General features: G+C 34.2%; 1 protein-coding gene across 1 annotated transcript; it reads right to left on the bottom strand.

Moving 5' to 3' along the window:
• Positions 1–1262: 1262 nt before the first annotated feature.
• LOC111702584 (la-related protein 1) lies at positions 1263–10883 on the bottom strand. Its single transcript, XM_023474326.1, has 13 exons — positions 10723–10883; positions 10478–10529; positions 8889–8950; positions 7793–7908; positions 7360–7502; positions 7112–7160; positions 6595–6711; positions 5568–5640; positions 5075–5146; positions 4485–4550; positions 3476–3561; positions 2922–3069; positions 1263–2576 (listed from the first exon to the last, which is right to left on the bottom strand). The coding sequence occupies exons 4-13, from the start codon at positions 7831–7833 to the stop codon at positions 2388–2390; spliced, it is 984 nt and encodes a 327-aa protein (XP_023330094.1). The 5' UTR covers positions 7834–7908; positions 8889–8950; positions 10478–10529; positions 10723–10883; the 3' UTR covers positions 1263–2387.
• Between the last annotated feature and the right edge of the window lie 97 nt (positions 10884–10980).

The raw sequence follows: 10980 nt of genomic DNA, 5'->3' as shown, positions 1-10980 counted from the left end.
CTATATATAAATTTGGCTTGTCTGTCTGCCTGTCTGTCTGTTTGTATCTAATGAACGTCAAAACGGCTGAACCGATCGGGCCCAAATTTTTTGTGGGACATCGAGGGACCCCAGGGAAGGTTTATGAATGAAAATCCACGAAATTTTTTGTGAAAATCCGCGAATTATTTTTGTTTTGTTTTACGATGTACACAAAGAGAACATGTTCACAATTAATTTAGAAGATGGGTGCGAAGCGCCCTCTAAGGCTAGTTATACAATAAATCTCATCAATTCTTCCGTGTAACCGAGTCATCTTCCCTAGAACAAGGTCGGGACGGAACAGTAAAGTTTTCGTGTCATGAGTTGTAGTTTAAGTGTAGTAAATAAGCTGCAGGTAAAATATCGATTTACTCATGACCTCCAAACTCCCATGACTCCAGCTGCCGTGTGATCTAAGAAAAGGTTTTCTTCGTTGTTAACATCCGTGAATATGAAACTGTTTAGTAAAAATACCAAAAAATTGTTTTTATGTTTTAATTCCTATTCAACATCACTTCGCGCGCTAAAAGCATCATGTGGAATGCGGGACCTGCAGTTATCGAAAATTATAAACATTACAGAGCGAGACATTTGATAAATTGCCGCGTTCTAAAGAAAGCTCCTGGCGCTGTATTATGGAAGAAGAGAGGCACCGCACACCTGGGTCTCATTTTGCAGATATTAAAATAAAAAGTAATTATCATTTCTTAAGCTAAAGCTAATTAATGTTAATAGAAGGAATGTTTGCGGTAAAACATGTATTTTTTACATAGGGACTGATCTACTTGCTGTATATATTCATGTATACTTTTGTAAAGGGACTACTTGCTGTAATACTCACACTTTTATGAAGGGACTCTTGCTGCTTTAATTCATGTACTTTTATAAAGGGACTACTTGCTGTAATATTCATGTACTTCTATGAAGAGACACTTCCTGTATATATCCAATCCATGTACTTTTATAAAGAGACTATTGCTGCGTATCATCAGGCGACTCCGGAGGTCATTGCAGGGACTGCAGGAGAGAAGCAAGGAATTACTGCCACTAAACATTTTATACCTTACCTTGAGGGTACCGATGTAAATCGTGCATTGCCATCTTCACCGGAGGGTCAATTAAAATTACACTCCTTTGAAACGAAATGGATTCCTTCTAAGCACTGGTTCCACGAGTTCCACTGGTCGTATCAAAATAATAACATTATAATTACAGCTACTCATGAATATAAAAAAAAAATGTTCGTTAAAAAAAGAATTTTATTCAAAAATATATTATGAACATAAACAATCGAGGTCATAAGATGAAAATTGAACAGTAATGTGCGGGAAAATATTTACAGTTTTGTTTTTAACAGAATAAAATAAACAACAGCAAGTTTGAAAAGAGTTTAAATCAGAAGCAACCTTGACCCAACCTCTTCAATATTCGAACTGTTGATTTTTGTGATTATTAAAGTTTTATGTTTCGACATGATAAACCTGAAAACTGAAGCTCAAGACTAGGAGCAAGTTGGGGGCTGAATGAATTTAACGCCTCCTTATCCCAAATTTAACACACTATTTACAAAAGGCGTGCCGGCCGCTTGGCCGGCAAAACCTAACGTCGACGATTCGACAAAAAAACTGGTTTCTTTACAAGTAGCATAAATACATTAAGTAACAAATTGAAAATATTACGTTCAAAACTGTTCAGGGGGGAAAGGCGACTTAAAAATATAAGTGTTCACCCTGTTAAATCAACATTATGAGACGAACGCATTTAACACAGGCGTACTTTACTGTACGCTGTACACTGTACAGCGTACAGCTTTTCTTATTCTAATATTAATTATGAGGAGTACGATATTACGGTATTACATAGAAGACTGGAGAATGGGACTTCAAAAAACTACAAAAATCAGATTATCAGTTTAAATCGGAATTAATTAAAAATGAAAAGGGGGATTTGTAAAAACTGAAAAATAATTGCATTTAGGCGATACGAAATTCAGTAGAGGTGAAGGGTAACAATACATCTAAATATAATATTTAACTGATTCATTTTAATTTTTAACATGGCAATCGAAGATATTCCTTTAAAAAAAGAATAAATTAAATGTTACTTTTAGATATTTAATCATATACGTTTACCCAGGAAAATCAATGTGTGTACACTATGGAGAGGGGTAAGATCTGTGTACAAATATTAATGTGATGTTTTTCTTTCAACAAACCAAACATCGGATTTTTCCTGGGTAGATTGAAATCATTGATATAAGTTTTCACCAAACTCTATTCTCAGCGTTATTTCTACATACGTTGGTTGGGGATAATGGTTCACTCTGTATTCACGACGGGAAGCAGTTCTATTGTGTTATATTTATTCTATTCCTCCTTGTTTGTCTCACTTGAGCTGACCTGACGGGACCGGCGTCCCTTTACGCTCACAAATTTATCACTTGCGGAGACTGTACGCTTCCTTGGTCCGGAGGGGTTGGTTCTGCCGAGGACTGTAGAGGTTCCACTGCTAGGACCAGAATACCGGCCTCCGTAATACGCCTTTGCACCCGTATCCTAGGAATTTTAAGAGTTACATATGAATTTCATGGATTTTCAATTTAAGTAGTTTAGCGGATTTTCCCAATCAGTCTAAATTGGATGCACATGGATGCATACCACTAAACAGTGGGTTCACAAGAACGAATAAATGTGCAAGTATAACTATTACACTAGATTAGTAAATCCGTGTACTAGTTCGGAACACGCAACAATTGAACCCAACGATAAAGTCCGAGAGATCATTAAATTTTAGACCGATGATTTAAAATCAATACTGCTGTGATTTGTCAAAACTCAAAAAAGTGTGAACAGTTCTTATCAATCTATTTCTTCTAGTTTTAGTTTCTATAAATTTAATACCTGGAAGCTTGAGCTGTAGATGAACTGACCCTGAGTTCCGTCCTCGCTGCCTCGTCCCTTGTAAGATGACCTCGAGGATCCCCTGGATACATCCCGACCTCGGCCTCGGGCATCACTCCAACGATCTCCTTCGCTAGCACACCGTGATCTTAAAAAACAGTTTTCATTTTCTTTATAATTTTACGGTTTTTTGTCCCTTAAATCCCCCCCCCTAAAAAAACACGTTAAGATATAAAAAAATATCGACATAAATGCTCATGGATGCAATATAATGTTTCCTCCATAATTTGTGGTAAAATCTGCCACTTTACTAAACACCAAATTGAAACTAACCAGTTTTAAAAGAATAGAATAATAGAATAAAAAATTGGACATCACAAGTCGGAGTCTTCCATCTTTTTTGATCCTTTCCCCTCAAGTTCCTTTTTGCAACCTAAAAACTATTTATTTTTCCCAATTCAGCGAAACCCCCTTTTAGAAACTACCTAACAAATAAAAAATATACAAATAAATTTCCCTAATACAGGTTGTTTACTAACACCCAATGGACCAACCTGTTTCTGTTGTTGACAATTTGTATTGAACAACTGGAAGTTGAACTAGGATTTCTTGACCTCTTACCACAGCTCAAAGAGTCATCCTACACAGATTTGTTAGTCAAATATTATTTTAAATAAGGGGGGGGGGGGGAAGCCGTAATATTTTAAAGTGTATTTACATAACTTAACATTGTCGTTGGAAGCTGATTTAAAGCACGCGAACTCAAAAATATGTATATTTAATGCTTTTACTTTTAATATTCATATTTTTGAGTTAGATGCTTCCTACGACAGTACTAAGTTAGTTTATACACTATTTAAATTTTACCAGAGTAATAAGTTTCGTGGGGGGCACTTATGGAGATTTTGATAAGAATGTATATGGAGCAATATCATTTCAAATAATTATGGAAACTATAATAAGAATGTCTAGATATAGGGAGTATTTCTTGATATAAATATAATTTCAAATAATTCTGGAGATTATAATAAGAATGTCCAGATATAAGGAGTATTTCTTGATATAAATACCATTTCAAATAATATATATGGAGTATTTCTAGATATAAATATAATTTCAAATATTTCTGGAGATTATAATAAGAATGTCTAGATATAAGGAGTATTTCTTGATTATTTTTTTGATCTTGATATTTAATCTTTAAAATAATCGTGGAGATTTTGATATAAGTGTTTAGATAGATTTCTTGATTCAAACATCATTTCGAATAATTCTCGAGATTATGATAAGAATGTCTAGATATCAAGAGTATTTCTTGATATAAATATAATTTCAAATAATTATGGAGATTAAGAATGTCTAGATATAAGGAGTATTTCTTGATATAAATATAATTTCAAATAATTCTGGAGATAATAATAAGAATGTCTAGATATGAGGAGTATTTCTTGATATAAATATAATTTTAAATAATAATGGAGACAAGGATGTCAAGATATGAAGCGAGCATTTCATGATTCAAATCTTTTCAAATAGCGGTAAAAAAATTTATTCTCTATTTACCTTGAAATCCTCGATAGTTTTGAAAGGTTGAAGCATTGCTTGAAGTTTAAAATCAACATCAAGTTCCTGAAAATATAATTAGTTAAACACTAAACATATGAATAAAATAATTTCCAGAGACATGTTTGACTTATTTAAGTCTCAGAACATCTGTTGTTGAACCAATTAATAACTAAAAACTAATAATTGCAGCTTTCAAATAATTGTCAGTAATAGTAATCATAGTGATGTTAAAAGAAACCAAGCAGCCAATCAAAAGTCGGGATATTTGGCGCGCAACCAATGAGAGAACTCTGATTAGTCGGAACCCAGTAGGGATCTTTAAGAGAGGATTTAGCAGAAAATCATAAGTGTCCACAGTGAATATCGAGATTTATCCACCACAAGAGTTTCCAGGGCTGAAAACTTTAAAAATTGGATATCCTTAATCCCGAACGGTTAATTAATCTGGATATTAATAACAAGAGTATTATTTTGTATTATTTACTCTGGAGATTAAGAAAAAGTGGTTCAAGCATTGATCTAGATAAACACCATTCAAGAGTTCCGAGCTCAGTTCAGGTAAAATTGGTCGAATCCTTTATAAATACCTCCGCATGGGGATAATACTTCATGAAGGCCCAGAACTTTTCCAATCCATAGAGCTGACCTGCCTCGCTATCCTGTAGAAAATAGAGGTCAAATCAAATCATAAGTTTCAGGGATGGCCTTAGACTCCAGTAGTGGATTGGAATTTTCAAGTCCTCCAAGGTCAAAGTCAAAGTCAAAGTCAAAGTCAAGGTCAAAGTCAAGGTCAAGGTCAGTTGAGAACAAATTTAGCTGATCTCTAATAAAATAAGTATTTTCATAATGAATCCCGAGGGCGTTTTAATAATTAATTACAACTTTTTTACAGAGAAGATAATGTAAATTTAATTTACTAAGGGTTCCCAAGATGATAATGCGAAAATTCATGAATACTTGGCAGAGGGGTTTTTATTTTACTGTATTGTCCCAAGGGGCAAATAAATATCTTTAACTCACACTGTTGTGTGAATAATAATTAGGTCAGAAGGCTGTAAAATAAAATGCTGAAAAACTTGCCTTTATGGTTTCTGTTTGAAAATCTCTGTAAAGTTCAGGACGAAATTTCTTTTCCAGTCCGTAGCTGTAAAATCTAAACAAAATTGTTGTGATCTTGTTCAGTATCTACCTTTCAAATCCTTAGTACAAACTTCATTAAAAATTCAGGAAACCGCCATTCAATTTTTAAAATAAAAAGTTCAGACTTGAAAAAATTTGGTTAAATCTAATCAAATCAAATGATTCATGGATTGCTTGAGGCATCCTTCTTTCGGTTTAGAGTTTCAATTCTTTCCCACTTCCTGGATTTTAAGCCCCATCTATAGAATTGGGCCATTTCGTAGAAAGCCATTTTAGAGATACGACATTTCATAGATAACAAAATCATAGATAGGACATTTCTTTGATGGGACATTATCATATATAGGACATTTCATAGATGGGACATTATCATAGATAGGACATTTCATAGAAAGGACATTATCATAGATAGGACAGTTCATAGATACAGTTCATAGATAGGACATTTCATAGATAGGACAATTCATAGATAGAACATTTCATAGATAGGACATTTCATAGATAGGACATTTCACAGATGGGACATTATCATAGGTAGGACATTTCATAGATAGGACATTTTATAGAGTTTCAATTCTTTCCCAATTCCAGGATTTTCAGCCCCATCTATAGCGTTGGGAAATTTCGTAGAAAGCCATTTCATCGATAACAAAATCAAATCAAATCAAATCAAATCAAATCAAATCAAATCAAATCAAATCAAATCAAATCAAATCAAATCAAATCAAATCAAATCAAATCAAATCAAATCAAATCAAATCAAATCAAATCAAATCAAATCAAATCAAATCAAATCAAATCAAATCAAATCAAATCAAATCAAATCAAATCAAATCAAATCAAATCAAATCAAATCAAATCAAATCAAATCAAATCAAATCAAATCAAATCAAATCAAATCAAATCAAATCGTACAACAAAAGCTGAGAAAAGGAAGGTTTGGGGGGGATATCTGCCTAGAGCTAACCTGAAAAGACACTCTAGACCGTATCTGTATCCAGCAACTGCATCCTCCCAGGCCAAGTTTCTGAACTCAGTGTACATCTTCTTATTGAAGTTCTCACGAAGGAAGAAAGACCAGAATCTGGACAAACACATTTACATAGATATATTTCTTGCCTGTTTCTTTGTATCCAATAAACGTCTTAACGGCTAAATCGATCGGGCTCAACTTTGTGTGGGACCTCACATGACGCCAATGAAGATTTATTGATGCACAGAAATATAAAATGTTGCGACCAAAATAAACTTTGTATTTCGTAAAATTTTGTATTCTTGTTTCATCGATGCAAAAATGCTTTAAGATAGAAAACAATCAAAAGTTGAAATAGTTGGTTCTCTCATGGTATTATGCCAAAATGAGAAAATTTATGATTCAACCACGATGGTATCACGCCGTACAAAATATTCTCAAATGCACTTTATTCTTTTTTGCGAGGGAAAACATATATTCACTTAATGATAAAAATTTCTTAAAATATTACCTGAACAAAGTGTTCATTTCTTGGGAGTCATTTCCAAGCTTTTTCCGTTCTGAACAGAAGAATTCCGTTAAAATATTGTGATTAAAAGATTTTTGTTTGTACTTTTTAGTTGATATTTTGCTCCTTGGATCCGGATCCGTGGATCTGCATATTTTTGTGTATCCGGATCGAGGAAGACAAAACGTTACGGTTCCAACGGATCCGGATCCTACGCACTGGTAAATCCGTTAAATATTTCTAAAACATACCCTTGAGACATCGTGAATGATATTTTGTGTATTGGAGCTGTGTGAACCCGTTCTCCTTGAGAAGGGAGTGAGAGGGGTGCTGCAGGTTAGGGAGGGACTGGGGGGTTCCGCCCCCACTACTTGTTACACTTCCAACGCTCTCACTAAATTTAATAATTTAATGCATGTATCAAGCACATACGGTAACGCTGAAAATTAACAACTTATCTACTAAGATTTTCCGACAAAAAATTGTGTTAAAATATTCAGTTTTCAATTTTAAATTTTCCTTAATTAAGAGCGTCATCATAATTTGTTAACCCAAATTTATTTTTATTTTACCCAATTCAGCAAATATACCCTAAAAAAAACGTAACTTTAAGGGAAAACATGATTTTCAGAGGGGGGGGGGGGAAGAAAAAAATGGCCACCCTTGTATAATTAAATGGTATACCTGAGGCTCTCTAATCTCTCTCTGTGTGCCCGTTTATCCATTATCCAACCAACATGTTCCTCCAGGGGAGGATTACTTGAGTGCCGAGTTTTACGTTTACGGACTGCAGAACCATCCTACAAAATAATATTACCAATATAAAGTAGTAATCAATGTGTTTTTGTTTGTTTGAATGTCCGATCATAACTCATGAACGCCTAACTAATTTGCCTTGATTGATATGATTGCGGAACTCAGGCAAACCACGGAAATGTTCCTAGCTTGGTTTTAAGATTTCAAGTTTAATGTTTCCTAATTTACGACTAAGCGCGGATAAACGGCGGTAGAAACTATGAGCACACTGGGCAATGCCGGGTTCTCAATCTAGTCTATAATAGTAAGATTATGTAAATGTAACTTCTTAGACCTGGAAGAACTGTTTTATAAAGAATAAAGATTTTAAGTTGAGTGGGTAGACTTGTATACAAATCGTTATTTACGACCAAGTGCGCGTAAACGGCGAGACTAATAATGAGTAACCTGGGCAACGCTGGGTTCCCAGGCTAATTCATTAATAAAGGAACTGTCGGTGTTTTTTAAAATGTCCCTCCGGCATCCATGTGGAGCTTACTACCCGAATAACATTGGCAATAAAAAGAAAATATCCTGTTTTAAAGTAGTTGTAAGCTTAAACTTAATTGACCCTCCATGCGAAGATTACAAAGCTTCTTCTTATGGAGGGTCACTTAAAAATACGCGTGCAACACATTCAATTTGTTGATTGGGGTTTCTCTTTTCCAAGTGGTCAAACGGAATCAAATGTTTTGATAATAAAAATCGGTTACAACAGTTATTATTATTATTATTATCATCATTAAATCAATCTACGGTAAAATTATCATGTCCTATAGGCTATGTGATGTTGAACTACAGGGTCATATCTCCAAATTGTAAAAATGTTTTATTTAACGATTTAACTAAAAGGCAAAATTTCCAATCACGGTGGACAAACAAATAAAGAGACCAACTCATAAAACACTGACAATTCAATATTAGAACTATTATACAGAATATCGGGTTTATCCACTCCATCTTCAAGATGTTCTATCAAATTTACCTGAGATCTTGGATCTTTAGTAACCGGGTAGAATCTAGCAGCATCTTTACCACGCCGTGATCCTAAAATACAATTTTCCGCCATTTTTCTCAGACATTTTAAGGAAAAAATAAACATGTAGTGCAGGAGTGGTAAAAAATACAACCCCCCCCCCCTCAAATTGTTCTTTATTCCATGGTTGGCATGAAAAAAAAAGCCAAAAACAAAACCACACCCCCCAAAAAAAAACAATAAAACCCCCTAAAGAAAAACACCAGTAAGTTCGCTTTTTTTTGGTTTTATAGTTTTTTTTTCTCTCGAATTTTATAATTATTGCTTTTTCTTAATTTTTTAATGATAAACTCTTCCTTCTTGAGCATAATTATCTAGTGATTTATCTGAGTATCCCTACCCCCAATCAGAAATATGTATCAAAGTGAGAAAAAAGAATTAGTCTAAAATTTATAGAACTTAAGTAGCAAAAAATAGTAGTATTTCCTCTATGAATAAGGTTGGTGATATTATTGTCATTGAAGAGTATTTATATATGATTGTAGCCTTTTATCACAACAACATTATTATTTTTCATAACTATAAAGTTCACCTTTTGTTTAAATTAATAATTAGTACATAACTTTTGAAAAGTTACGTCTTAATATTGTGATTAAGTATGAATTTAAGAAGATTTCAACTGCTTTCATAGTAAAAACATTAAAAAAACCCCCCAAAAAAACCAATAAAACCAATAAAACCAATAAAACCTATTGGGCTGGTGTTTTATGAAGAAAAAACGGGGTTTTATTCCAACCCTGCTTGATTCCCCCTTCCCAAATTCGTCAACAAAGATGACATAAATTTCAAAGATTTATTCTACAGTGCCTAATAATCCCCAAAATCATATTTTTGAATAACATAGTTTGCGGCGCCCGGGCGCAGTCAACTTATTTAAATAGTTATTAAATACGATGCCACAGGATAAGAAGTGGAGCTTAGATCATTTGCCAGTCCAGTGAAATTTAGTTTTTAGAAAATCTTTAACCAGGATTTTAATTGGGATTTTTATACTCGTTCTTTTCAAGTTCTCAAAAATATTATTTATTGTATTATTATCAAATGTAGTTTTGCGCGTAGGGGGAACATTTTTTTGTCGTTTTTTTCAATACATAAATACTATTGGGTGAAAAACGGAGTGATTCCTAGGAGAAAATAAATAAGTGTAGGTAAAGACCTTCTTTTCTTTCCATCCCCCCTCATATCTTCCATACCTTTACCTTTCTTACTTTTCCCTTTACCTTCCTTACTTTTCCCTTTACCTTCCTTACTTTTCCCTTTACCTTCCTTACTTTCCCTCTACCTTCCTTACTTTTCCCTTTACCTTCCTTACTTTTCCCTCTACATTCCTTACTTTTCCCTCTACATTCCTTACTTTTCTCTCTACCTTCCTTACTTTTCCCTTTACCCTTCCGGACCTTTTCCTGCCCATTTCCTTTTCTTTAGTCCACCCCTCTGCTTGAGTCTTTGATTTCCCCCCCTTCATATAGTGTCAACGTACCCAAAAAAAGAGATTCTAAATTTTAATTTGGAAGATATAATTAGAAAATAATCCCTACCTGCCCCTCGTATTCTGAAAGAAGTATCACCAGCAGTATCCTTGGCATTATCCTAAAAATATTGAGGGTTTAAAACCTTCTTTCAAAGCATTCATGAGAATTTGCGGAATGTAAATCGTGAAGACTTTTACGGTTGTACAGTGTTTGATTTGAAATTTCAACGTCCGCGTCAGCGAAGACAGGGTATGTACTGTAGGTTTTACACATGGACAGGAGCTGCAGAGAGGGGGGGTGTCAGGGTTTACCTGGACAGGAGCTGCAGGAGGTGAGGAAGGGTTGGTATGAGGTTTAGAGGGTTTAAGCTTCTGAAATTGCTCCTGAGAAACTACACTCACTCTGTCTCCAGTTAAGCCGTCAGAAGTCTCAATCTGACAAAAAAGGTTTTAAACATAAATTCATAAAATCATATCAGATTTCTATGGATGTCTTGCTTTTATGCTTCAAATTGAAAAAGTTCTCATCGATCAGAAGAAACACATCCGTCCCTATTTTGATATTTAGCA

The sequence above is a fragment of the Eurytemora carolleeae genome, unplaced genomic scaffold (genome assembly GCF_000591075.1).
Source record: "Eurytemora carolleeae unplaced genomic scaffold, Eaff_2.0 scaffold257, whole genome shotgun sequence".
NCBI classification, from domain to species: Eukaryota; Metazoa; Arthropoda; class Copepoda; order Calanoida; family Temoridae; genus Eurytemora; species Eurytemora carolleeae.
The sequence above is the reverse complement of the archived record's forward strand: the minus strand, read 5'-3'. Positions and strand labels throughout refer to the sequence as shown.